The 27,910-nt window shown below is 35.9% G+C and overlaps 1 protein-coding gene across 2 annotated transcripts; it reads left to right on the forward strand.

The window, feature by feature from the left end:
* The first annotated feature begins 10,698 nt into the window (after nt 1–10,698).
* LOC131161311 (protein trichome berefringence-like 7) lies at nt 10,699–15,039 on the forward strand. Of its 2 annotated transcripts, none has more exons than XM_058116983.1 (4): nt 10,699–12,167; nt 13,693–13,851; nt 14,277–14,595; nt 14,694–15,039. In XM_058116983.1, the coding sequence occupies exons 1-3, from the start codon at nt 11,356–11,358 to the stop codon at nt 14,572–14,574; spliced, it is 1,269 nt and encodes a 422-aa protein (XP_057972966.1). In that variant the 5' UTR covers nt 10,699–11,355; the 3' UTR covers nt 14,575–14,595; nt 14,694–15,039. The 2 variants fall into 2 exon arrangements, with proteins under 2 accessions (XP_057972966.1, XP_057972967.1); XM_058116984.1 differs by having other exon boundaries at nt 14,706–15,039.
* Nucleotides 15,040–27,910: the final 12,871 nt, after the last annotated feature.

A 27,910-nucleotide genomic window follows, 5' to 3' on the forward strand; every position in this document is an offset into this window, starting at 1 on the left:
AAAATAAGGAATGAACATATACGTAATAATTTAGGCATAGTACTAATCGAAGACAAGATAAGGAGGGACGATTTAGATGACTTGGACATTTGAAACGAAGAGTTAGTACAATACATGTGAGGAGAAGTGAGTTAGTTATTGTTTTGGCATAAAAAGGGATAGGGATATGCCTAAAATAACTTAGAATGAAGTAATAAGGAAGAATTTAATAGCTCTTAATCTAATGGAGGAAAAAGCTCTCGATCGGGTGAATTTGAAAAGAATAAATTATATAATCGATTCCACTTAGTGGAACTTAAGGCTTATTGTTATTGTTGTTGTGGATGAAAATAAAAGCTACCTCAATCAAAAGGCCTAAGGTGGTAATCTTGGCCAATGGAGTTGAAGCATACTACCACTATCATTATGAAATAAGATAGCAATCCTAAGAAATGTGTGTGACATATAAGACTATTTTTGTGGCTAAGACGAGAGGGAACCTTATGAAATACCTTGAAAAGGGTCCAATGCCCATCTCAGTCCAAAAATTCATAGAGCATCTTGATCCAAGCATATGAGGTGCATGATTAATGAATAATAATTTGAAAAATATGTTGGCCCAATCATCCGAGGTGTAAGATTGATGAATAAAAGGGTTCAATGACCACCTTGATCTGAAAATTCGAGAAGCATTAAAATAGTGTTTGGAGTATATATTTAGGGTTTGAATTTAGATTTAAGTGAACTTGGAAGAAACTCAATAAAATTTATATTGCATTTTAGTTAAATCTATACAAATCTAAATGTAAGATATGAAATCTATGCTCCTAAATGCAAAAGATAAGGACCAGTAATAATGAACGATTCCAAAACATGAAAAATGGATTAAAAGAACTTTGAAAGAAATTAAATATTACAAGAAAGGATGTTGGTTGTTGCGGAATAAAAATGTCAAAGACCTCTAATGAGCCTTCCGATCTTCGATCACTTGAAAAGGATGAAAACAAAGGTGCCTTGGAGTACCCGGGGTGTACTCCAGGGGGTCTCTTCGATGCCTAAGTAAAGGATTGCTCTAGAGAGGTTGTAAGCAACAGTGAATTTGGATTAGAGTGTGATACCTTTGCCTCTTAGTATTACCCTCTTTTATAGTGGCGAGGTTTGACTAGTTGGAGATTTGCCATTATGGCGCTCAATGTGAATCACTTTTGACCATTACAACATCAGTGTGGATCGCTCCAGCTATTATAGCGCAAGAGTCAATTGCTCTGGCCGGGTGATTGACTTGGGCGGTAACTGCTCTCATTAATTATGCGCTCTAGTTTCGTCTTGACTTATGGTAGGTGATATATTTGGGTATATCAGTTGCACCCCCCTTTAGTTTCGAATTTTTAAAGCTGGTTCTAAAAGTTCGAAAGTTGTCCTGTCTTTTTCGCTCATTTTTTTTTTTTTTTGAGCTAGTGTGTCGTCGACTCGTCTGAGCTGAGTTTGGTCTATACTGGGCTTGGTCAACTCGTCTGCGTTTCGTGGGATATTCATGCTGACCTGTCCTTCATAGAGCATTCTTGCCGATCTATTTCTGCCCACCTGCCCTTCATGGGGCATTCTTGCCAACCTATCCTTCGTGGAGTATTCTTGCCAACCTGTTCTTGTCGACCTGCCCTTCACGGGGCATTCTTGCCGACCTATTCCTACTGACCCGCCCTTCGTGGGGCATTCTTGCCGATCTACCCTTCATGGGGCATTCTTGCAGACCTGTTCTTACCGAACTGCATTTCTTGGGGCATTCTTGTCGACCTTTTCTCGCTAACCTGTTCTTGCTAACCTGTTCCTGCCGACCTGCCCTTCGTGGGGCTTTCTTGCAGACCTATTCTTGCCGACTTGTTCTTGCCGACTTACCCTTCATAGGGCATTCTTACTAACTTACCGTTCGTAGAGCATTCTTGCCGACCTGCCCTTTGTGGGACATTCTTGCCGACGTGTTCTTGCTGACTTGCCCTTCGTGGGGAATTCTTGCCGACCTGCCCTTTGTGGACATTTTTGCCGACTTGCTCTTCGTGGAGCATTTTTGCCGAACTGTTCTTGGCGACCTACCCTTTATGGGGCATTCTTACCGACATGCCCTCTGTGCATCGTAGTACTGCCAAGATCTTTTCAATCTCCCGCACCCAGTTCTTCGTAATGATCGGGTCGATGCTTCCCGTGAATGTAGGAGGATTCATGCGGGTGAACTGATCGATGGTACATCCCAACTCAGTGGTGGGACGGTCTTGCCCATTAGAACTCCGCATGACCTCGGTCATGAATTGTTGGGTGAAGTCCCGAATCACCGATGTAGAACCATCGCCGTCCGCATTTGACATCCCCTCGTTATTGCTTCCTCCGATGTTTGTATTATTATCCTTGGGATCCATCCTAAATATATAATTGAAATGAATTTAGTATTCTAACACCTTAACATTTCTGGTGCATTTATAACACTAAAAACCCATTTAATATCTCAACTCTCAATATAAACCCCCAAATTACGACATACTCTACCAATTTAATATTCCCTTTCAAATTTCCAAGTTCCAGTCTCTCCGCTCGGAGACAAAACCGTCGATGGATTGCTGTGGTTTTTTTGAAACCGTCATTCCAGGAAAAACACAGAAGTTCGTCAAGGAAATTTTGCCTCCAGGCTACGAAACCAAAACTCAAAATTCCTATCCGTATCCTAACTTAAACCTATACTCTGGTAAGATCATCTGACAAAGTTTGTAGAACCTATAAACCTAGGCTCTGATACCACTCTGTGATGCCCTGAACCAGCCACGTGGGGCCTGGGGTGCCACGTAGGAAAACTTGCATAAATCTTTGCAATAATCTCTGATACCAAAAATACACAACTAGCCCCAAATTGGGGTTCCGGGTGTTCTTGTCCATAACTAAAAATATTAATATGCAATGGAAGACTAACCACCTCAAAACACATTACCAGAACTCTAATTATCCCAATTATACATATGTATCTCCATAACATATATTACATCCCAAAGTAGACAAAATATAACATAATCCAATATTTCACCGTACTTACATAAACTAACAAAAGAAACTACTCCCAGCCTCATAGCACACTAGGACTGATTCCCTGTAGGACCTGAAATATGAGATGAATATTAGGGCGAGACACTTCTCAATAAGGAGGATCAGATTATCATCAGTGTGTGACTAACATGAGTTTTAGTGTGAACATATTATTTCCATTTATTTAACTAAACAAGAAATGACATTTGAAAACTATACTCACTTGTCTAACTAAAAATATGTATATTTTCCTATATAACATAATTCGGCTCAATGTAGCCTATTTCTCGTAAATTCACAAATATATGCATAGAAGAACCAACCTCTTGGGTCACTGAACTATCAACATGCTTCCTCCTATGACGGGTTGTGCGGCCCAAAGGCTGGACTTAGCATATGACTGGCTAACCATAGCCAAGTCAAAGTAGGTTGTAAGTACGATTGTGCCTACCCTATACTCGGAATTCCTGTTGGGAGGGTTCTCTGGAATATCCTTCGGGAGGGGTCTCCCGATATAGCCTACAGGAGTAGTCCTATACCCAGGCCACAAATCGACTATCCGTCATCACACTATCATACTAGAGGGATTGCACTCCCTGCCAAAATTCTATAGCTACAGTACCGTGCTCACATAACATATAATCCCTCAGGGTTCTTAAATCATATATTACAATTTACGTAATAAAAACTGTAATAAGATCCCATTTCCATATATCAGTTTAAAACATGTCATTATTGTATCTCAGCATACAACCGCCATTTTAGTATATCATATCCGGCGTATAGCTGCCATATCAGTATATCATATTCGGCATATAGCCGCTATTTCAGTATATCATAATCGACATATAGCCGCCATATCAGTATATCACAACTGACATATAGCCGCCATTTCATTATATCATAATTGTATAAATTTATCATAACATATATTGATAAAATCATCTGAATAAACTATTATATTTAATCATATCATAATAATCATTCTCATGCCACACAATTTTGACCAATAAATTATAATACCATAATCTGTCAGGGGAAACACATAATTTGTTGAAAACCAGGGTATGATCATCTCTAGGTTTTGATTTAACTCAAACTATATGTTTTACAAGAAAAGGAGATGATCAACCCAGTCATTTTAGTTTTTCCCAAATACGTATAATACTCATAACTATCATTTTCATAAGTCTGATTCGTTCGGAAAATCACATGTACCATTTATAAAATCTTATACATAAGTTTAATCGATTCATAATTCAAAATTGTTGACATAATATAGTCCCCTTACCTATTCCTAGAAAATTTGCCTAAAACCTTCAGAATCTCGAAACCCTAGCCGTTCAAATTTGCCGAGGATCGACGACCTACGAGTCGGGAGGAAGGAGAGAGGATCAGAGAGTACAAGTAAGAAAGAGAAAGCTTTAAAACCCTAGGAGAGAGAGAGATTTTATTTTTCTAAAAGAAAATGAGCTTCATTCTATTTATAGGCAAGTTGGTCCGCACGAAACCGTTGATGATTTGGCCATTTACCAAACCAAAATTTTCCTTAAAAACCTCTCGGTAGTTGAAACTGTCGATGGTTTTCCTGATCTTTACAAAATTGTTGATAGTTTGACACTTAAAATGTTCTCGGTAGTTTTAGCCGTCGATAGTTTCCTGAGACTCCTTGAAATCGTCGACAGTTTGGTCCCGTGCCAAACTGATTTCCTCTTTTCTCTCCCTTTCTCTTTTCTTTTTTTATTTTTCTTTTTATTTTCTTGGTTCGGGTTCCTACATCCACCTTCTTCGTGAGATTTGTTTTTCCATTGCTCTCCTTCGGGTCTTCTGCTTTCTCCAGTGAGTGAGGATCGATTGGCTGTTGGTGAAGGGCAGATTCCCTATGACTATTTTGTTGTAAGAGCATGTTGAACATGTCCTCTATCTTCTTCTAGGAGGCTTCCATTCTCCTTTGGAAGATAAGGAATTCCCCCCTTGTTACTTCTAACAGTCTACGGGTGTATAGTGAATGGATTGGTGTGATTGATCACCTGCAACAGGTTTAGATCTGGAATTGATGGTTGCTGCCATGATTCAGGGATCGAGGTTGGAAGCGGGATGAACACCTCTTAGAAGTGTTGCCACATACGGCGCCAATTGTTGAGGAATAAAAATGTCGAAGACCTTTGATGAGCCTTCCGTTCTCCAATCACCTGAAAAGGATGAAAACAAAAGTGGCGTGGAGGACCCCGGGTGTACTTCAGGGGGTGTCTCCGATGCCTAAGTAAAGGACTGTTCTAGAGAGGTTCTAAGTAACAGTGAATTTGGGTTAGAATGTGGTACCTTTGCCTCTTAACATTACCTCCTTTTATAGTGGCGAGGTTTGACCCGTTGGAAATTTGCCATTATGGCGCTCGACGTGAATCACTCTTGACCATTACAACATCAGTGTGGATTGCTTCGGATATTATAGCGCGGGGCGTCAATTGCTCTGGCCGGGCGATTGACCTGAGCGATAACTGCCCTCATTAATGCTACGCTCTGATTTCGTCTTGACCTATGGTAGGTGATATATTTGAGTATATCACTGGTGATGCTGTGACAAGGGATCATACATATAATGGTATGGATGATAACACTCTCCTGTAATCATAAAATAAATCTTAACATGAATATAAGATATGCCCAGTACATTTTTTTTCTAACTTAATTTTTTTAACTTTGTTTATCTATGTAAATAATGCATTTCAAATTTTATTTCTACATGCATATTCTTAAATAAAACCAAATTATCTAGTTGGACCAAATTTATGATTGTTTGCAATGAAAAATTGAAAGGTGATGAAATTTTGATCAAATATTATAACTTTAAAAGAAAATATTTCTTAAAAGAAGGATATGCCCTAAAATGAAAAACAAAATTATAACAATTGTGTTTGTCACACTTCATTATCCTAGTATTTTAGAATTCGATGTATAATTTATTTTAGAAATCGACATAACTTATCAACATCTTAGGTGACATAATAATTGAATGTTGTTATGAAATGTGAAAAAATATTATTAAAACTTTAATCTACTAAACACAAAAAGGGAAAAAATAATAAAAATAACAAATAAATTATGACGTCATGATTTTTCAACCATTTTTTTTTTATATATAAATAACCATACATCTCTAATACCATAATATCATCATCAAAGTCAATGTAACGGAAAAACATAATACTTCTAATCCTTATGTACAATACTAAAGTTCTAGAGTCTCCACAGGAATACATATAACTCCCAACAATCCAATTGATATCTCAAGGATTATACAATATATCCCCACTCCCAAAAATAAAAACACAAACCCAAAACTATAGGAACTATGTCTCCTCTATCTCGGAGCTTGCTCCGCCTGGCTGCCTGAATTTTCTGAAATGTTTAGAATCTTTGGGGTGAAACACCTATAAGTAAGAGGGGATAAATTATTATCAGTGTGTGGCTAATGAGATTTAGCGTATCATAACATGTTCATATAAATATTAATTTAACTGAGAAATCATGGTAACTGTACTCATATCCATATACATATATATATATATATATATATATATATATATATATATATATATATATTTACAACCATATACTTTTCTCAAAAATATGATCATGCTCAATAAGTATTTTTGCGAACAAAACATCATATCTGTCAAAATACAATCAGATGAGTGTATCGCGTTTGTAATGAGGAACACATTCATATCATCATCATGTAATAATCCCACATGACCGGGTTGTGCGGTCCTGAAGGCAGGACTTAACCATGGTTGGCCTACCAGGTTAAGTCAAAATATCTCGTTTGTAGTACGATTGACCCACCGCAGCCTAGTCCGGACTCAGGGGTGATCAACATCTCTCCACTGGTTTAATCGACTTCCATTACCAACATGCTCCCCGAGCTGTGTGGTTGCACTAACTCAATCTCCAGCAATGGTACTGTGCTCTCATATACATCAATAACCAATCGAGTTCTCATTTCCACCACTCAATATACATAATAATATATTTCCAAAAGGTTTCATTTCTTATAAACATGCTCAAGCTCACGAGTATCCACGTGTATGTAACACATCTCGTCTATAACTCATAGCTATTCATCATATTTGTTAGCATAAAATCATCGCGTCTGTGTATATCATATATCATCATATCTGATAAAAATATGTTTGTATAAATCTCATTTCATCACATCTGTTTAAAACATATATGTATATATATAACTCATATCATCATCTGTGACATATCTATATATATATATACCATATTATCAATTCTGTATAAATCATATCTGTATAAAACATATATCTCAACATAAATCACATTTCATCATATAATATTTTCATATATTTATTTTACAGTAATCAAAACCCTTTCTCATGCTACACAGATTTTCAGTAATATTTTACAATATAATAATTGTCTAGTAAAACATAGGGTAGTCCAAAGCTACTATTTTCAAATGGCCGATAAGTAAAAAAAAAAAATCACAGATAATATTTTCATATCATAATTTAATTTAATCGATTAATTTCCAAAAGTTCCTGACATAATTTATTCCCCCTAACTGATTCCTGGAGAATTGCCCACAGGGATCTTAAAGTAGTGCCTGCAGTGTTCGCATAAATCTTTGTATTCACACTCTAATTTAATCAGCTTAACCTCGCAATAATTACTATCCTAACATCCCTAAACTTATACGCTTCCATTAACCAATTAAATTCTAAAGAAAATGCAGTATGATCTACTTCCATTTTTAAATTTAATTTTTAACATATTTAAAAACACCAATATGATCAAATTCCCACAGTTTAATCTAATTACAAAATATTCTCCAAAAATCTAATATAATCAAATCTTACAGTTTAATTTAATCTATGAATAATTCCAAAAATCAAATATAATCCAATCCCGCAGTTTAATTTAATCTCAGGAATATTTTCAAAAATTTAATATAATTCAATCCCGTAATTTAATTTAATACCAGGAATATTTTCAAAAATCTAATATAATCCAATCATGCAGTTTAATTTAATTCCAGGAATATTTCCAAAAATCTAATATAATTCAATCCCGCAGTTTAATTTAATCCCAAGAATATTTCTAAAAATCTAATATAATCCAATCCTGCAGTTTAATTTAATCTCAAGAATATTTCCAAAAATCTAATATAATCAAATACTACAATTTAATGATTAAATATTACAATTTAATCTGTTAAATTTTTAAAACAACAAACATAATTTGTGCTCCTCACCTTAGTCTTGGAGTGGTGATTAGTAGGGGTGAGCATAATTTGGGGAAAACCGAATTAACCGACCGAAATTGGTCGGTTCGGTTCGGTTAAAAAATTCAGTTCGGTCGGTTCGGTTATGCTTTCCAATATTTCGGTGAATCGGGTTTCGGTTTGGTGAATAGAGAATATTAATTCGGTTAACCGATTAAACGATTTAATAATTTATTAAAATTTAAATATAAATTAGTTAAATAAAATCCTATTATTCACTTATTCCCTCTGTCTTACACTCTCATTACTCTCAGAAGTCAGAACTCAGAAGGCCCTCATTGCGGCACTGCCTCTCTCTCGCTCACCCGAGCTCGGTCCTCCGGAGTTCGCACCACCAGGCACCAAGCACCAGGCACCATCTTCACGCGATGCCATCGTTTGTGTCCATCGTCATCGCCATCGCCGTCGCCGACCATTGTCACCAACACAGTCACTGCTCTCAGAAGTCGAAAAGCCCTCATTGAGTCACTGCCTCTCTCTCGCTCACCCAAGCTCACTGCTCCGCACCACCATCTTCACGCGATGCCATCGCTTGCACCCATCGCCATCGCCGTCGCCGACCATCGTCACCAGCACACAAGCTCCCTCTCATTCTTATTTTTCTTCTCTCGCGCACAGACCAATTCACCAAGAACCACCCCTGACTCCTCCTCACCAGCGTCAAGCTCGCTCGAGCCCAATCGTCTACCTAACCACCTCTCCTCTGCATGAGTCTAGAATTTGGATACACCTTCCCGGCTTCCCCCTTCCCTCGTTCGGGATACACCTCCCTGGCTTCCCCTCTTCCCTCATTTCTCGGTTAAATTTGGTTAACCGAATTACTCGAAAAAGAAATTCGGTCGGGTTTGGTTCGGTGAGGTCCAACAGTTCGGTCGGTTCGGTTAACGGTATTCTTCAACCGAAATTTTTGGTTAATTCAGTTAATTAAACGAATTTGGCCGAACCAACCGTTTGCTCACCCCTAGTGATTAAGATCCCCAAATTAAAAATCTGCTCTAATTAACTTGCTCAGAATCGAAACCAGGATTTCGTGGTGGTGTCGTCGATTCGGATTAGCTTCGAAGTAAAAATTGAAGAAAGAGAGAGATAGTGGGGGCATGAGGAGAGAGAGAGAGAGAGAGGGAGAGAGACACTTCTGAAAGATCTTTTTGGGGGGGGGGGGTAGGGACAATTTTTAAGGATACTTCCTATCCTTAACTTATATATATATATTCTTATATAATTATATTATGTTATATTAATATATTAATATATTACATTATTTAATTAATAATTCTTATGAATGAATTAATTAATTATTTAAATTATGTAATTTAATTGCCATTTTTTAATTTTATTTTTTAATTTTTTTAATTATAATTTTTTTTTACAATCCTAAATATTTCATTTTCTGGGGGCGTTACATAAATTACACTAAAAGTGTCAAAAGTTTTGATGAATTAAATTTACTCCCTATGATTTAAATTGCATGTTTAAGCATCAATCATAATTTAATTCAAATTCATGTGTGACACAATTTAAATTTTTAAAAGAAATATGTAATTTCTCTTATATTTGAGTGCTTAAATTTAAACAATAAATTTAAATAAATTTAGATAAAATGTAAAATAAAATCATATTCAATTTTGTCCAAACTCCTATGAATCCAAATAAAAAACTTTGATACTATTTGGTATCGTTGTCAAAAGTTAAAGAAACGAAAACAAAAAAATAGAAATAGAAACTAAAAATCAGAAACTAATAATCTATTTGGTTAATATTTATAAAATTAAAACAAATTAAAAACTTAATTTTAAAAATATTTAAATCAAATAATATTATAAAAATAATAAAATTACAAAATAATACACATTAAAAATACTATAACAAAAATAAAAATTGCTATAATTATTTTCCTTAATTGTTATACTTTCAAAATTTACTTTAAAATAAAATTTTTATTGAATATGATAATTAAAAATAGTAAAAATATTTTATAATTAAATTTACTATTATTTTTTTAAAATTTATGTATATTTTTATTTTAATTATATTTAAAATTATATGATCATTTTATTTTAATTTTAATTTAAAAGTGTATAAAATAAATGATTTAATTTCATAAGAACCATTTCTAGGTATTAAAATTTTTACCATATAAAAAAAAATAAGTTTTCAAACATAAACTTAACAAAATGATCAGAAATTATTGAATGCATGCATGGTTTGCCCAAAATAAATAACTGCAAGTTTTTATTTATATATTTTTTTAAATTTTTTATTTGTTATCCATTTTTAGTTGGCGCGCATAGATTGAACAGAGATTAGAGATAATATGCTACACCAATACTCCACAAGTGTCTACCAAGTTTAGAGCGGCTTTCTCTGAGCACCAATGAAACTCCGCAACGTGTTCCGATCCCCTGGGCTTGAGACCATTCAATCAGAACTTGCAGAACATCACCGACAAGCTCGCCTGCTTCTTCTCAACGGCTCCTCTTCATTGTGGAAGGCCAAAGGTCACAGTTCTATCACCTTCAGATTTCAGAGCAGCTGAATTTCCCTCTACGCAACCAAGCTGGGAGCTGCATCTTGCCAATGTCTCCCTCTATTACCCAGCTGAAAATAGTCAAAAAGCTTAAAAACTGTAAGATTTCCGCTCAAATGATAAATGATGTTTTGTGATTTGAACCGCACTGATCTGGGTAATGGTTGAGAAGGTCCAATCCTTGTTCAGGTTAGTTTCACTTTCGTGGCAAATCGGTGGTGGAAGTTGAAATTTCTGTTTCTGGAATATGTACATGGATAGGAACTGCAACTGGCGAGTGTTTCCTCCAATACCCACTTGAATAAACCGTAAGATTTCTACTCAAATCATTGGAAAGTTATGTGATTTTAACTTTACCGATCTGAGAAATGGTTCAGAAGGTCTAATCCTTGTTTGGGCTACCTTCATTTTCATGGTTCGTTAGTGCTGAAAGTTGAGATTTCTGTTTCTGGAATGTGTACATGGGATCAAAATGTTGGTGAGCAGATTTGATTGGAACCCTGTTGGGTCTTTTAAGCTTTTAGTTGAAAGGGTTTTGAGTTTCAGTAAATCTATTATTGGGGGGCATTTTCACAGTTGGGTTCACCAATCATTCAACACTCTGCTGCTGCTCGGCTCAGTCATATTTTTCCTTATAGCCATTGGGTGTTCATATCTGTACCTATTTCCTGCGTTCCATTTGGTAATTCCTGGTTATGGAATACCCAAGTCCAGGAGTATAGCTAGCCAGTGTAATGTATTTGAAGGAAAGTGGATCCGAGACGAAAGTTATCCTTTATATGATGCATCCCAATGCCCTTTTGCAGAACGTGGATTTAATTGTCTGGCTAATGGGAGAAAGGATAGTGGTTATCTTAAATGGAGGTGGAAGCCCAATAATTGCGATGTTCCAAGATTTAATTTGACTGTAATTCTCGAAAAGCTTCGTGGGAAACGGGTGATTTTTGTTGGTGATTCATTGAGTAGGACGCAGTGGGAGTCTATGATATGCATCCTCATGACTGGCGTGGATGATAAGAAGAGTGTATATGAAGTCAATGGGAATAAGATCACCAAACAGATTAGGTTTTTAGGGGTTCGGTTTAGTTCCTTCAATTTTACAATTGAGTTCTACCGTTCTGTTTTTCTCGTGCAGCCTGGCCCTGTTCCAAAGCATGCACCAAAGAGGGTAAAGTCGGTGCTTAAGCTTGACAAGTTGGATGGAATCAGTAAAGAGTGGATTAATTCTGATGTTCTGATCTTTAATTCAGGACACTGGTGGACAAGGGGGAAGCTTTTTGGAACGTAAGTTATTGGTTCTCGTTCATTAGTCTCATATATGATGCTTCGGGTTTTTATTTCACGATGTTTCTTAGGCTATAATTAGTTTTTTTGTGTGATGTCATGGATGATGTTTGGGCATTTCAAGATGTTCCTTCATCTATGAGTAGTATTTTTATGTTTCTGAATGCAGTCACTTTAATGCTTGTGTGCTTATGATCCTTTATTAACAATAGGTTTATTTTTGGATCCCTAGGTTGATGATCTTTCTCTTTGCATGTTTAGTTTCCATACTTTACATTAATGGATAACAATTAGAACAAATCTTTCAATGTATATTAACTTTTTAATCATCTTGATCATATGGATTAAAGGATTGTTGTTGGATGACATCATAGTAACTGTTAGCAGTTAATGAATTTTATTATGGAAATTATTGTTATAATGGTCATTATCTAATTATTTTGTACCATTATTAATAATATCCCTAAGATTATGCACAATTCAGATGTCTACTAAATTAAGTTACTTCCCAGGAGGACTTCAAATCTTCAATATCCAAGTCCCCATTTCACTATGACCAAAGGATACCTTTTATCAGAAAGAGAAGTATGCTGCCTCACAAAATATTCCTTCCATAATCGTCCCATTGTAAGCAAAGCTTCCTATTTAGGATATATATGTGAAGAAGCCTTTTTTCTTTCTTCAAGGAAGAAGAGAAGGGTGGGGGATGTAGCTTTTTCCTCTGGATAAGCGTGTGCCTGAGTAGTGAAATGTGAATTGTCTTTACTTGAGGAAATTCCTCATCATGATATTTGGTTGTTGACTTAGTGTTTCCTACATTTTAGGGGGAAAAAAAAATTCTGGGAAGGTATATTTTTTTCATGCCAATCCCATGTCAACTGGAGTCTCTTAAGTTGGATGGTCATAGGTGTAGCTTGGGGATCGGAGGAAATAAATTTGATTAGTTAACCTAACAACAGTTTCATTTTTTTTGGTAATCTATCCAGTCTTGTACGAGATTTAATTCTCACGCCATCAACTAAATTTTAGTTTTACGAATTTGGTTAGTTGACCTAACAAGAGTTGGATTTTTTTTGATGATCTAGGCAGGCTTGTACAAGATTTAGTTCTCACTCCATCGACTAAAAAGTTTAATTTTTATAGCATTGTGAAATCCTTAACTGTGAATTTTGGACCTCTTCCTGCCCAATCTATGATTAGCTGTGGCCATCATGTAAGACGCAATGGAATGATTTTGAAACAACTGTAACCTCTTTATGCTTTCTGTCTTTTATACACTTGCCTTAGTGCATATTTGTCTGAATATTTGTTGGCCACTGCACTGCATGAACCGTTAATGGTATTCTTGGCTTGCATCCTAAGTTGAACTAAAATAGAATAGATTAAAAATCTAAAGTAATCTGTTTTTGGATTGCAGCTTGTGCAAGCATGTTGTCTAGAGAATATGGTCGTCACTATTTTATTATAATTTGTTTATTTTAATGAGTGCATTTGCAGAACATTCCTAATATGGTTTTCCAGACAGGGGCTGCTATTTCCAGCAAGGTGGTTCACTAAAGCTTGGGATGCCAATCATGACTGCCTTTAGAACAGCCTTAAACACTTGGGCTTCTTGGGTCGAGAGTAAGGTGAACTCCAGTAGGACACACATATTCTTTCGAACTTTCGAATCTTCTCATTGGAGGTGGGTTTTCAGTAGTTAGCTATGGTATTCCCAGCCAAATTTAATTGGTCAATCAGTGAGGTATTCCAGAAAGAGGACTTGAAATTTCTCTTTTAAGGTTGCCTTTACTAGTTAAAAAAGTTGATCTACTATTTGTCATTCATTTATTTTAAGCCATAGGTGCTTGTTAATATGTATAGTTTCAGCATGATGCATTGGATGGCTTGAGACTATTGGGATTTTCTCAAACCTATACATGTTATTGAATATCATATAAAAATCATTAAGATTGAACACCCAAAGGGCTCTAGACAGGCATTCCTGCTACACTTTTTTTCTAATAAATATTTTATGATCTTGTTACACTCCAGCAATTTATTTCTATGTAGACATCCAGCTTGTTGTACTAGTATGCCTATGTGACAGTGATGTTTATATTCTGCCAGTGGTAAAACCCGAAACATTTGCAAAGTGACACGACGCCCCTCGTCAAAAACTAGAGGGAGGGACCGAAGCCCAATTTCAGACACGATAATGGAAGTGGTGAAGAACATGACTGTTCCTGTGACAGTCCTACATGTTACACCCATGGGGGCGTTCCGAAGTGATGGAAATGTAGGCACTTGGACTGACAATCCATCCGTGCCTGATTGCAGCCATTGGTGCCTGCCTGGAGTGCCTGATACCTGGAATGAAATTCTCTTCTCACATCTGTTTTCTGGAAATGGATTTTCCCTTCTGTGATCAGAAACAATTTGCAAGCAGGTTTTCTTCTCTTCTTTATCTTTTTCTCTTGTGATTTTGTGCATGTGCGTGTTGTTTTTTTTTTTTGAGAAAAAACACTTTAATTTACACATTTCCAGTTCATATACCAGGTGAATTGACTTGGTTCTTCCTTCCCAATTCAAGTTCTTTACCACGTGTGCATTTGAAGACCTACTTCAAATTATCTACCCTTCGCAGATTGCAAGAATCTAATGTAAGATATCAACATGATTTCTAGGACTTCTTCTAAAGGATTAATTTTTTTTTTACTTAATTATTTTTTCCCTCTTCTTGAGGCTGCAGAACAACCAATTCTCCTAATTAACACGAGCTACATGTCCAATGTATTCTTCTATCTTTTTATTTTTTATTTTTGTACTGGGACGCATGCTACTTGAAAGATCATCAAAGCAATAAAATGTTTGTATGTCTTCCTTATGTTAATTCAATATATTGTGAAAAATTCTGGTGATGGCATGGTTCAATTTGGAATGTGCTGCTAGAAGAGAAAAGGACTGAAAAGTTTTATTGGAAGAAGATTTCATGCATATAACTTGTTGCACCGTTTTGTTGCTGAGAACTAGATGTTGGTATTTTCTGGGTTGTTTCAAATTGAAACCTCACTTGTTTGTCCCATAATAGAAACATTGGAGAAGTTTACTCTCATTTATATATCTTCACTAACTGCATAATTGTCTTCTAGAACAGGCCTTTGGCTTACCCACAGAACACGTTGTGCCTCATATGTCCACACACATCTCGACTGTTATTATTATTATTTTTGATGATATGGAACTCCAACCTAGACAAGCCCTTTAGACCCCACCTAGATGGCATCAAACCATGAGATCAAAACATTGTCACCTGTCCATTGACGCATCTTTGGTAATTCATTAGGAAAACCATAGAATCGAACTTGAGACTTTGTGGTCACCAAAGCCCAACTTCCTCCAGGTCACCAAATCCCAACTTCGCCCTTACCACTTGACCCAATTTTAAACTTTGTTTTATATTTTTTAATCCATATGACATGCACACATGTGCGCCGTGCCTCATATGCCTTTGTCTTGTCCCAATTTTTAATATTTTTTTTAGAAAAATATATTTTTTAACTGTTTCCAAATCTTATTTGTTTTCATTAATGTCTTTTTTGTTTTTACCTGTACAACCATATTAAACCATGTTAAAACTACCATTAATCCAATGCTTATATTTTAAAAATAAACATGTCAGCAATCTAATTCAAATATCCTAATTACTATTCCCTTATCAGCACAACAGCAGCTCATCTAGCTCCCTTCTTCCTTTCTCTTCCATCTACTCTATCTTGCTCTTCATTGCCTTGCTCTGGCAGCCTTTAGCCAAACTTCCTTGTTCTGCTCTACTAGCCATAGAATGTTTTTCAGACTTGTTGAGTAATTGGTCGCTACAACTCTTATTGTTTTGGTTTTAGGTCATATGCACAGGGATTACATGCATTGAGATATGTCATCCTGCACTTTTGCTCTGCTTGCATGTTCGAGATACTTCTCATTTTTTACCTATCCACCATAGTTTATATCCATTTTTTTTAACACTAGAGCACCCTTTTTAGTTGTGTTCTAATATTATAGAGTATAATTTGTTTAAGCCTATGATGGTTAATGATCCTCAATTTTTGATATGGATAAATTACACATGACTTTACGATTAGCATGGGCTATTATATAAATACAAAGAGAGGTTTTATTCTCCTCCAAGATATGATTCTTCTCCAAGACATGAGAAGAAACATAAGCAATATTTGATTCGGAACATACTAAAACTAAAGGAGCTTTGGTTCATAGTTGTTGCTCGACAAGGTGGTTTGGCATATACCCAAATACTTCAAGGCGTGTTCAGGGCATGTATTTTGAGTTATAGATTTAGATTTGTGTGGTTTGAGTAAAACTCAATACAAGTTTATACAACGTTTTGTCTAAATTTACACATATTTAAATCTAAACAAGTTATAGTGATTATGCAAAAAAATAAAAATAATTAAAATGAAGAAGTTATAATGGAGGTTAGGAATGTAAAATCCATAAAAAATAAATTTACATTATTCATATTTTAACTTGGTTGAGATATTATCATTTCCCATACCTAACACTATTTTTTTTTTTTGTGGATAAATGCCCGTACAAAGCCTCTATAAGGGCAGGCTCTCGCAACCACACCTAGGGGCGAACATTCGGTCGGTTTAGTTAATTCGTTAAATTATTAACTAAAAAATTTCGATTAAAAAATTTCATTAACCAAATTGAACCAAAATTCCATATTAACCAAATTCAAAACTAAATGAACCGAAATTTGGTTAAATCGGTTAATTGACTTTAATTGATTTAATATTTTAGTATATATATAATATAATTTTTTAATATATATAAAATTTTAACATATATAATATATATAAAAAATATATAAAAATTTAGCATATATATAATATATAAAATATTTTAATATATAGTATATATAATTACTTATTATTAACTAGTACTATTCGATTAACAAATAGACTGAATTCAAAAATCGAATTGAAAACTGAAAATTGAAATTCAACGAACATAAAAACCAAATCGAATTGGAATTTTTTTTAATTAAATTGAACCGATCAAATTTACTTTATTAATTTGGTTTTAATCAAATTATGGTCACCCCCGACCACACCTACCCCTTTATATACCAACCAATCACTTGCTAAAGGCATATGAAGGCATCATAAAGGAATTCGACCAGTTCTCATACCTAACACTCTAGGCAATTTTTTTTTTTAACTAAGGGAGGGCGACACCTCCAATTATTTATTAATATACTCTCACTTTTGGCGGAAGGATACCGTGATTACATGACAAGCATTGGGAGATTACAGATAAAAAAAATATTAAAGGCCTCCCAAAAATAATACCACCAACCAACCAAAACAGGACTATAAATCTGAACAAAACTAACTAAGAAACAAATCTAAACATGTCTATCTTCCTTTGACTCATTGTACGACAACAATAAAGTCTCTAACTATTCATATTATTTTTTGCAACTTTGTATGATGTTTGTTTTTTTTTGCAATTTTTATTATTAATTATTTTAACATTCAAATTCATAGTGACTATTTTTTACAATCATGACATTGAACTTAAGATTTATTGCATCTTTTAGCCTCGTTGCTTTGTCCCCTTCGCAACAATGATCTATAACATTCTTTTCATCGTTATTAATTTTTTTACCTCATTTGGGTTTCTCATTGCTTGCGATATTCATCTTTATTCCTTTATATCTGAAATCAACTTTCTTCATCTTCTACACAAATAGTGACTTTTCTTTTTATGTAGTTGTTCTAACATTTGAGATATCTCAAATTTTCCAAAATCTAAATATCTTTTATTTTGTGTCATTATCTTTCATTTAATTGACAACAGTTAAGATTCGCAAGAGAATACATATAAGGTTTTGGACAAAACTTTTTTTTTTAATTCTTTGACATTCTAGTATACGACATAATGTATTATGCACCTCTTTTATGTCCTTGTGTACACAAAATTTACAAAAATTGGGAGAGCAATAGCCTAAAAATTATAATGTAAATCGTACATATTTTTTTTGTCACAATGCTCACAACATTGTTTTTTAGACTTATGTCGAACTTGTTCCATTTGAAAATTTTCAATACCATTGGGATGCATTCATTCATTTTTAGATTTAAAAGACTAGGTTTGGCTCAATTCATTATATATAGTTGATTTTGGTATAGATACCAAAATAAGAGATTGAGCAGGGAAAAAAAAAATTAGGCATGGTCCTCCATTTGGAGCTCATTGGCTTGGAAGGCCTGACTAAAGGAATTGACTAATCCTCCTGGAGGATTTAATTTTTCCTGGAGGATTTAATTTTTTCTTATTGAATAGACTAAGGATGATAGAGTCCTTAATTTTTTTTTTTCTCTGTAAAAGAGGGCGGCACCTCCATTTATTTATTAATAAACCCTTACTTTTGGCAGAGGAATACCGTAGTTACATGTTAACACCAACCAACCAAATTAGGACAAACAAAATTAAACATAACTAACAAAGGAGAAAAAAACATAAAAACAATAAAAAACAAAACAAAATACACCAAACAAAACTCTAGAGATGAACTAACGACGAACGGAAACAGAGACCCCACCTATCCATCCAAAAGATACCTTTTAGATAATGTGGTAGAAGATGTTGTTCTTCGTAGATTACATTATTTCTCATTTCTCTTTTTTTAGCAAGAAAATCAGCAGCACTATTGCCTTCCCTATATTGATGCATCACCATGACATTCACTCCTTCTAACTCTGCCACGAGCTCCTCCCAAAATTCCCAAAGATACCACAAAATACATCTACCTTTCCGAAGCCAATTAACTACAATTCACGAGTCACTTTCAATAATCACATTAACATAATGCAAACATTTAGACAAATTAATTCCTTCCCTGATTACTTTTAATTCCGCACTATTATTCGTACCATTACCAAAATAACTTGAAAAAGCCGCTTTTTACATGCCATGGCAATCCCGAATAATTCCTCCACCTCCTGAAGTACCCGGATTGCCCCTACAACTTCCATCACAATTAAGTTTTATTTGCCCTACTGGAGGTTTAACCCATGAAATAATATTTTTAGGCCTATCGCAAACTCTCTAATGCTTAATTTGAAACTCATTCAAAATCTTAATGTCTGACTTTTTCAATTTTTGAAAAGAAATGGTGCTCTCAACAATAAAACTAACCCAGAATCGAACACTTCTCCCCATTTGATCTGCACTTTGATAAACTCCTTCCATTCTCGCTTTACATCTTCGATTCCAGAGGCACCATGTAATCAAATATGGAATCAGCCCGATTAAAATAGCTTTAATAGACGATTTTTTTTTTGCATAGTGGAACCAATTTGCCATTTTATTTTTCTAAGGAAGAGATCGTTGGAATGGAATCCCCAAAGCCACACTAGCCCGATGCCAAAACCTCTGAAGCCACCTATCCTAAAGAAAGAATATGATCAATGTTTTTTTGACTTCTTTGAATGCAACAATCACAAGCCGAAGCCATCGATATTCCTTTGGTCTGAATTCTATCATCTATAGCCAAGCATCTAAACCAGAGTCTCCATAAACACATTGAGATTCTTCTGGATAATAAAGAATGCCAAAACCAGTCATTCCACAAAAAAATTATCACTTCTGCTCCTCACTGCCTCCCAAGCCGTTTTTGTAGAAAAATTACTGTCCGGGGCAGGCTTCTAGACAAAAATATCCTGCCCACTTTTACCCACCGGTAGCTATTGCAAAATTTCCTTTGTTTTATCAACACCAACCAATTCCCGTACTAAATCAGAGTTCCAATTATTATTTAACCAGCAATCCTTAATACATAGTTTCTTGTTCAAAATATTCTCAGTGCTCACAGATAACGGGCCCGATAACAGCTACCTGTCGGACCAAAAAGAAGAGTTCTTACCTCTCACCAAAATTTTAACATTATCCATAACTTTTGGAGTGGTGGCCATAATTGATTTCCAAAACCGAGAGTCATTTGGTCTCCCCTTCCTTATTAGTAAATGATCATTTCTGCAATATTTAGTTCTGAAAAAATCTGCCCACAAATTGTTAGAAGAGAGTAATCTGAAGGCCAATTTTTTTAGAAGAGATTTCTAAACTTCCTTAAGATCTCTCAGGCCCAGACCCCCTTCCGAGGTAGGTTTACAAATTTTCCCCCAAGAGCGCCAATGTATCTTCCTTTTATCTTTCACCTCTCCCCATAAAAAATTTGAAAGAAGAGAGTTAATGAGAGAATATGGGACCTGCGAAATCTTAATAACAGACATCAAATGAATAGGCATGCTAGACAACACATGTCTTAATAAAATCAATCTTCCACCTTGCAAGAGCAACTTAGATTTCCACCCTACAATTTTCTTTCTAATCTTCTTCACAAGAGGCTCCAATGTCCTGGAAGACAATTTTCCAGACACCAAAGGCGCACCCAAATATGAAATAGGGAATTTACCTTCCATGAAACCCGTGATTCTCAATAAACCACGCTTTCTAGTGGGAGTGATGTATTTTGAAAGGAATAATGTTGACTTAGTCTTACTGATTTTTTGACCTGACCACTTCTCATACATTTCTAGAGCGTAACTAAATTTCTCATAGACCTCTTCCCACCATTCGCAAAAATAAGAATATCATCCGCATATAACAAATGCGAAACCAATGGGGTCCTAATCAGATGATTAAATTTACCAGTCCGACCAGTCTCATAGTTTTTCCTAAGCAACCTTGTCAAAACCTCCTCCATTATGATGAATAAATAAGGAGATAGTGGATCCCTTTGCCGAAAGCCTCTCATAGATTGAAAAAACCCCATAAAGGTTTCGTTCATCAAAACAGAAAACCATGGAGACTCTACACAATTTTTTATGAGCTTGCAAAACCTCTTAGAGAAACCAAAAGCCTTAAGTACCTCTAGAAGAAAATTCCAATTCACTCTATCGTAAGCCTTAGCCATATCTAGTTTTATCATCACATTACCGTCAACTATTTTTTTGTGCAAATACTGAACCATTTCTTGAGCCAGTGTAATATTTTCAAAAATACTTCGCCCAGGAATAAAAGCGCCTTGTTCATGCGAGACCAACTTATTAACAATCTCGGTTAGTCTAAAAACAAGAATCTTGGAAAAAATTTTATAAGTCACATAGCATAAACTAATAGGCCAGAATTCATCAAAGCTAGAAGGATTATCCACCTTTGGAATTAAAACAATAAATGAAGATAAAAAAAACTTGGAAAGAGTAGTGTCCTAAAAAAAATCCATTGCCGCATCCAAGAGATCTTTTTTTACAATGTCCCAGCAAGATTTATAAAATTTAGATCCAAATCCATCTAGCCCCGGACTGCTTTCTTTGGGAATAGAGAACACCGCTCTTTTAACTTCTTCTTCTATCGGATCAACGCAGAGTACATTATTATTAACATCTGAAATTTGCCTTTGAATTAACTCGGAGAGATCGCATGGTTCAACCGCTGAAGACTCAGAAAGAAAATTCTGAAAAAAAAAAAAAAAACAGTTGCCTCATTATGAATTGCTTTCGCACCCTCCAATATCCTCCCATCATTCAGAACTATACGGTCTATACGACTCTCATTCCACTTTTGATTGATAACTGAATGAAAGAATTTAGAGTTTTGATCCCCCTCAGTCAACCATTTTTTTTTTCGTTATTTGTCCTAAGCGAGATGCTTCCCTCTTCTCCCACACCTGAATTTCCACCTTAGTAGTCAAGTAATCAGCTTCGACGTCCTCAGAAAAACCTGCTTGTAGTTGATTTTCTAGATATTCCATCCTTTCCTCAATAGCTTTTAAATTTTCTTCCACTCTCCTAAAGACATTTTTATTCCATGCACGTAATGCAACTTTAGTTCTCTTAAGGCGAATAGCAAGTTTCAGAAGACCTGAAGCCGAGTCATTCTTGATCCAGACATATTTAACGTACAACAAAAACATTTCATGCGAGCTCCACATATTTGAGAACTGAAATAGGGTAGGGCCATACCGGGAGAAAGACGTATTTGTATACACCACTATAGGGCTATGATATGATGATTTCTGACTCAGATATTTGAATTGAGCCAAACCATATAGGTTGGAAAAACCATTATTAATAAGAACACGATCAAGCTTAGCCCAACTACGAGCCACCCTTTCATAGCCATTGCACCACGACATTCGTGAGTCTATGTTTGATAAATCAAAGAGACCACAATGATGTAAGCAGTCATTAAACTCCATCATAGGTAACGGTGGTCTTGGATTTTCACCAATTCTTTCAGTATTCGTTCGAATCACATTAAAATCACCCATGACCAACCAAGGAAAATTTGATTGGCACTCCTCTAGTTGCCGCCATAACTCTTTTCTTTCAACATAAGAACATTTGGCATAGACAAAACTCACCAAAATTCTTTGTCCATTCTTAAAAAACCACCTAGAAATCTTCTGAGTCGTGATTGAAATCACCTCAAAGGCATCTATATCCTTCCAAAATAGCCACAATTTACCGCCCTAATTTTCATTAGATATAAAATGGTGGTAATTCAAAAAATTACCCAGCATTACCATCTACTCCTCAGCCGCGAACGGTTCTGAAATAGCAAACAACCCAACATTAAACTTTTTAATTAGCATCTTTAACCTGCCTCTAGACCTGCCCAACCCCCTAATATTCCAGAAAAGAATTTTATTCGTCATAAATTTAATTTATGCGATCGGATGGGAACCCTCTAAGATTTCCTCACTAAAATTTTTATGGAAATCCATCCTTGCACTGTATCAGACTCATACATTTTTTCTTTGCCCTTTAAAAATGATATTTCATCTTCCTCCCTCTTAGACGAATAACCCCGAGCCAAATCCTCTTGTTGCAAACCTTGGTCCTAACCTTCAGTCAGTTTAGAACTATTCACGTGATCCACTTCCTCTTGAGATAGAGGTTTATCGTTTGAAACTCGAGGATCATCATCATATTTGACTTCTTCACACTCCCCTTCATTCCTCTCTATTGAATCTTCATTCCCATTATTTTCTAATGCTTTCTGCAGTATATTGGAGTTTTTCCTTACATGATCCCCCTTTTCTTGAACTATAGGAGTTTCAGCTATAACATCCGAAAAGAATTGCTTTCCATAGTTCTACCTTCCCTTGCCCAACCATGTAGAAAGTCACGTTCGTTTTTCATGTGAATTAACACGTGATAATCATCCATAACACCGATCGTTGGAATTTCCATCAAACCCCACGTTTTCACAATCAAAAGTCGAATTTTATCAATAGATGGCCGATTCCTCAAAAATTTCATTACTAATGCAAAACGAAATTCTTCCCCAACCTTAACCATCTTTGCTTCTGAGAAAATAAATCCCAATTCCCCATTGATATTAACAGGCAATCTCATGGGAATTTTGAACACAGGCATCTCCACTTTTTTAGTCACAATTTGCGCATATGACTGTACCACCGGACTAGCCTGGATGGCATTCCCCGCTGACGGTGCGGCCATCGGCAGGGGACGACACTATATTGTAATATATTGAGATTAAAGCCAAACTTTTCTAAATGGAAAATAGACTAACCTGCATTGTTTGGCGACTCCCTGAGCAACGATGGCTTGTAATTTCAGTAATCTGTCCTCGACGGCGACAATTCGCAGTTTTTGGCACAGATCGTTGTTTTGTGTTACCCCTCATGTGTCTCCTCAGAAAAACAGCAAACCTTGAGTCTTGGCATTCGCTTCGCAGGGAAAAGTGGTGATGGCGACGGGAGAAACGCAGCGGTGGCGGCGGGAAGTGGCTAGCCGAGCTAGAGAGCGAAGGTCATCGAAGGTGTGTGTTAGGTGTGGGCGAAACAGTCACCACCGGTGGATTATCCTTCTCCAAGTGCCTCCTCCTCCCACCTAGATGATGCTTCAATGGATTTCGACGTACTGCTAGAAACCCCAGGTTACTTAATGGAGTAAAGATGAAGCGAATATGGAGTAGAGCACTTGCTGTGGAGCCGGAGGCGGGAGTTTGAGAAGCAGAGGCTTCAGGAAGACTTCGCAATGCATGATAGGAAAGCTTCTGTGTAGACCAGAGAAAGATAGGGTTTGCGATGATGGCGACCAGAGGAGATGAGGAAAGTACTTGCGACGGCTGGAGAAGAGGAATAGGACGAGATGCTCCCCCTTTTGAACGGAGGCTACTGGCTATTGGCTAGGGCTTTCGAACTAAGGGGCATTTGTGAGCATGTAAGGCGACGGATCCGACGCGTGCGGCCGAAGAAGACAACTCTCTCATCGTTTGCAACGACGGCTAGACTCGCGGATCGTCCTCTTTTTCGTCTCTAAATTCTCTAACTTCGTCGTCGTTCGTGGCAGCGGGAACTCGCGGCGATAGTGACGCCGGAGAAGGAACAACGCTCCAGGCCGTTGTCGTCTTCCTTCGCGGCGGCGACTGTCTTTGCTGAATTTATCAATATGATAGAGTCCTTAATTAGCTAATGCACATTGCATAGCGTTGGTCAATTGCTCTTTGCCTTTGCTGAATTTATCAATACAATAGAGTCCTTAATTAGCTAATGCACATTGCATAGAGTTGGTCAATTAATCTTTGCCTCCCTAGCCAACAAACAAGGAATTTTACTTATGATATACCAGACATCACTACTAATGAGTAAATGGATATATACCAGACAACACTTTTTCTTGCTTAATAGGATAGTCATGTGTTTTCAAAATACTTCTAAAATGATTTTTTTTTTTTTTTTTTTCTAAAAAAAATTAGTCATGGTCCTCAATATATATTCGAGTCCCTTCATTGGCTGAGGATGCTTGATCGAATGACCACATTGGTACTCCAAGAGAACCTAATTTTTTTTCTCACTGGACGGACTAAGGATGGATCCTTAATTATCTAATGTACATTCCGTTCAAATGGCTATTCTTTGCCTCACTAGCCAATAGATCAGGAATTTTATAAGTATAAAAAATTTCAAACAATTTTTTAAAGTATTATTTTATTATTTTTTGTTAAAACTTGATATACATTGTTGACCTTTTTTTTTTTTTTTTCTGGTAAAAGAGGGCGGCACCTCCTAACTTTATTAGAAAACCCCTCACTTATGGCGGAGGATATACATTGTTGACCCACAATCTAATTGTTTAAACTTTTAGGTAAAGTGGTAATCTAACATTACTAGGAAGTCCTTTATTCTATGACATTATTTGTCATTTGTTTATCTCTCCACGTGCTATCGGGCTGCATGTGTATGAGTCACACCCGATTTTGATAATGACAAATACTTGTAATTGATGGCTATCAAGTTTGTGTGCAAATTTATATTCGCAAATACTTTAATGGCACATGAAGTAGAGTATGAGGACCTAGAAAATCATTTATGTTGTAATTCGTTATTATTCATTTGGGTTTGTAATACTAATATAGGAAAAGTTTGTAATATTTAATGCATATTATGCATGTAGGAACTACAAGCTCAAAGGCCTTATAACGACTCTAGGTCCTTACACATCACTTGAAAATCAAATGACCTTAGATAAGACTTCGGTCGACCTTCGGTCACTGACACTAGATTTTTGGGATTAATTTTCAAATGCCTTAGATTGACCTTAGGACCTCCTATACTACATAAAAATATGCTTTATCTTCTTAAATTTAATCATCATATGAATAAGGTTTATATACAAAGGGATTAGGATTGAAATACACCTAAAATGCATGTTCGGTCGACCGAACCAAAATTCATGAGGAGCATTCGGTTGACCGAACTGGTCCATGGTCAACAGTTTGACCACACTATGGTTGACCGAACGTGGCCAAGATAATATTGCCTGGTCGATCAAACCTCCTCGGGTCAACAAGTTGACCGCTTGGTCGATCGACAGAAAATGAACTCAAACGCTTTGGTTGACCGAACATCTTCAGGAGAAGCCCCAATTGCCTGGTCGACCGAACCACCCAGTTCAAATTGACCCGGTCGACCGGACCACGTGGAATTAAAAAATCGCCTTTGACCATGCAAGTCTAGTCGACCATCCCTTCAGTTCAAATTTCTCCCGGTCGACCGAACCCAGCCACTCGGTCAACCAAACCTTAAGTTCGGTCGACCGGTGCTCTCGAGTTGATGAGAATTACTAAGGTTAAAAACGTTGTTAAATTTTATTAACCTCACTTAATTTTTTTAAAAAATGACCAATATGTTCCCAACGACTGTAATTCTTCCCATTTTTATATATAGCCTTTCATTTGTAAAATTAAGGGGTGATTAGAGTTTTAGATTAGCAAAAAATTCTCTGAAAATTTTATTGGCCAAAATCTTCCCTACTTCCATATTCTTCATACTCAAAGTCATATACTCTTCCATTGATCATTCTATAGCAAAATCCTTTTGAGAAAGAGTATCTTGAGTTATACCATATAGTTCCTACGTGCTTATACTCTCATATAAGTGTATTGATTTTTAATTTTAGTGAGAGTAAGCTTAGAGGTCTTCCTAGTGATTTAATTCATAAATTCATCTGTGGGAAACCTTCTTAAACTTGTGAGTCTTTGCATTCTCATTGTAAGACTCAAAAACTTATCTTGTGTTGTGAAGATAAATATTTTTGATAAGCTTATATTTTTTTTAAAAAAATATCTCTTGTGCTTGAGTTTTTGAAAATCTTGTTTGAGATATTTGATTGTCATATTAAGAGTTAAGTAAGGATTTTTCCACTGATTTAACTTGATAAATCTTGTGTGGGAAAAATCTTATAGCTAAGTGGGTATTTGCATTGTTATTGCAAGACTCATTTGGGCATGTATTTTGTGTATGCAAAAATATTTTTACTAGCTTATTTTTAAATAGCTCCTTGTGCTTGAATATTGAGAAAGTATTGTTTAGAGATATTTAGAATACCCTTGGTAGTAATCTTTGAAACCCTAAGCTTGTGATTGAGATATAGTGATACATAGTTTCAAAGATAGTTCTAGAATATACTCTTGTGTTTGATTAGATAAAGTCATTATTCTGAATGTTGATTGCACACATAGAGCACAGAGTTTATAGTTCCTATATTATTGATGTGCATTGATTGATTGATTATACTGTGCTTAGTGGTACAAAATTTGCTTTGTGTAAGAAGCATATTTCCGTGCACGCAAAAATTATATTTCACATTTATTGTATTCCAGGCACGGGCCTGAAGAGGGAGATTAGCCCTAGTAAATAGTTTTGAATTGGCTTAGACCCGGTTAAAAAAGTTAGGTGCACCATCCTAGTAAAGTGTAGGTTGAGGTCAGCCCCATTAATTGACCTGGTTGTAATTGGTGCCGCTCCACTCGTTAAGTGAGCATTAGTGAAATCCTCGGACTTGCGAACTAGAGGGGGGGACGTAGGCAGTATTGGCCGAACCTCGATAACACATTGTATGTGCATTTTATTTTTCGTAATTTATTTATTGCACGTGTATGTTATATTGTGAATGCCGCGCATGATTTAATTTCCGCATGTTTTATTTATCTGCGCATTTGGAACTGTATAGACAGACCCTAGGTTGCGAATATACTGCTATTAGATTAGCTAAACTTAGGAATAAATTTTAAAATTCCAATTCACCCCCCCTCTTGGAAATACGCCAAAGCTAACAGCATGTGCGGATGAGTGTTAAAGTTTGATATACATTATCGACCCACAACCTAATAGTTTAACCTTTTAGGTAAAGTGGTAATCTAAC

This window comes from Malania oleifera, chromosome 8 (assembly GCF_029873635.1).
Source record: "Malania oleifera isolate guangnan ecotype guangnan chromosome 8, ASM2987363v1, whole genome shotgun sequence".
Lineage (NCBI taxonomy): Eukaryota > Viridiplantae > Streptophyta > Magnoliopsida > Santalales > Ximeniaceae > Malania > Malania oleifera.

Bases quoted from the DNA above. Each gene is read 5' to 3' on its own strand.
- LOC131161311 (XM_058116983.1), top strand. From the start codon at position 11,356: ATGTTGGTGAGCAGATTTGATTGGAACCCTGTTGGGTCTTTTAAGCTT. The intron at 12,168-13,692 runs GTAAGTTATTGG...TTTTCCAGACAG, and splicing joins AGGGGGAAGCTTTTTGGAAC to GGGCTGCTATTTCCAGCAAG. The intron at 13,852-14,276 runs GTGGGTTTTCAG...ATATTCTGCCAG, and splicing joins TTCGAATCTTCTCATTGGAG to TGGTAAAACCCGAAACATTT.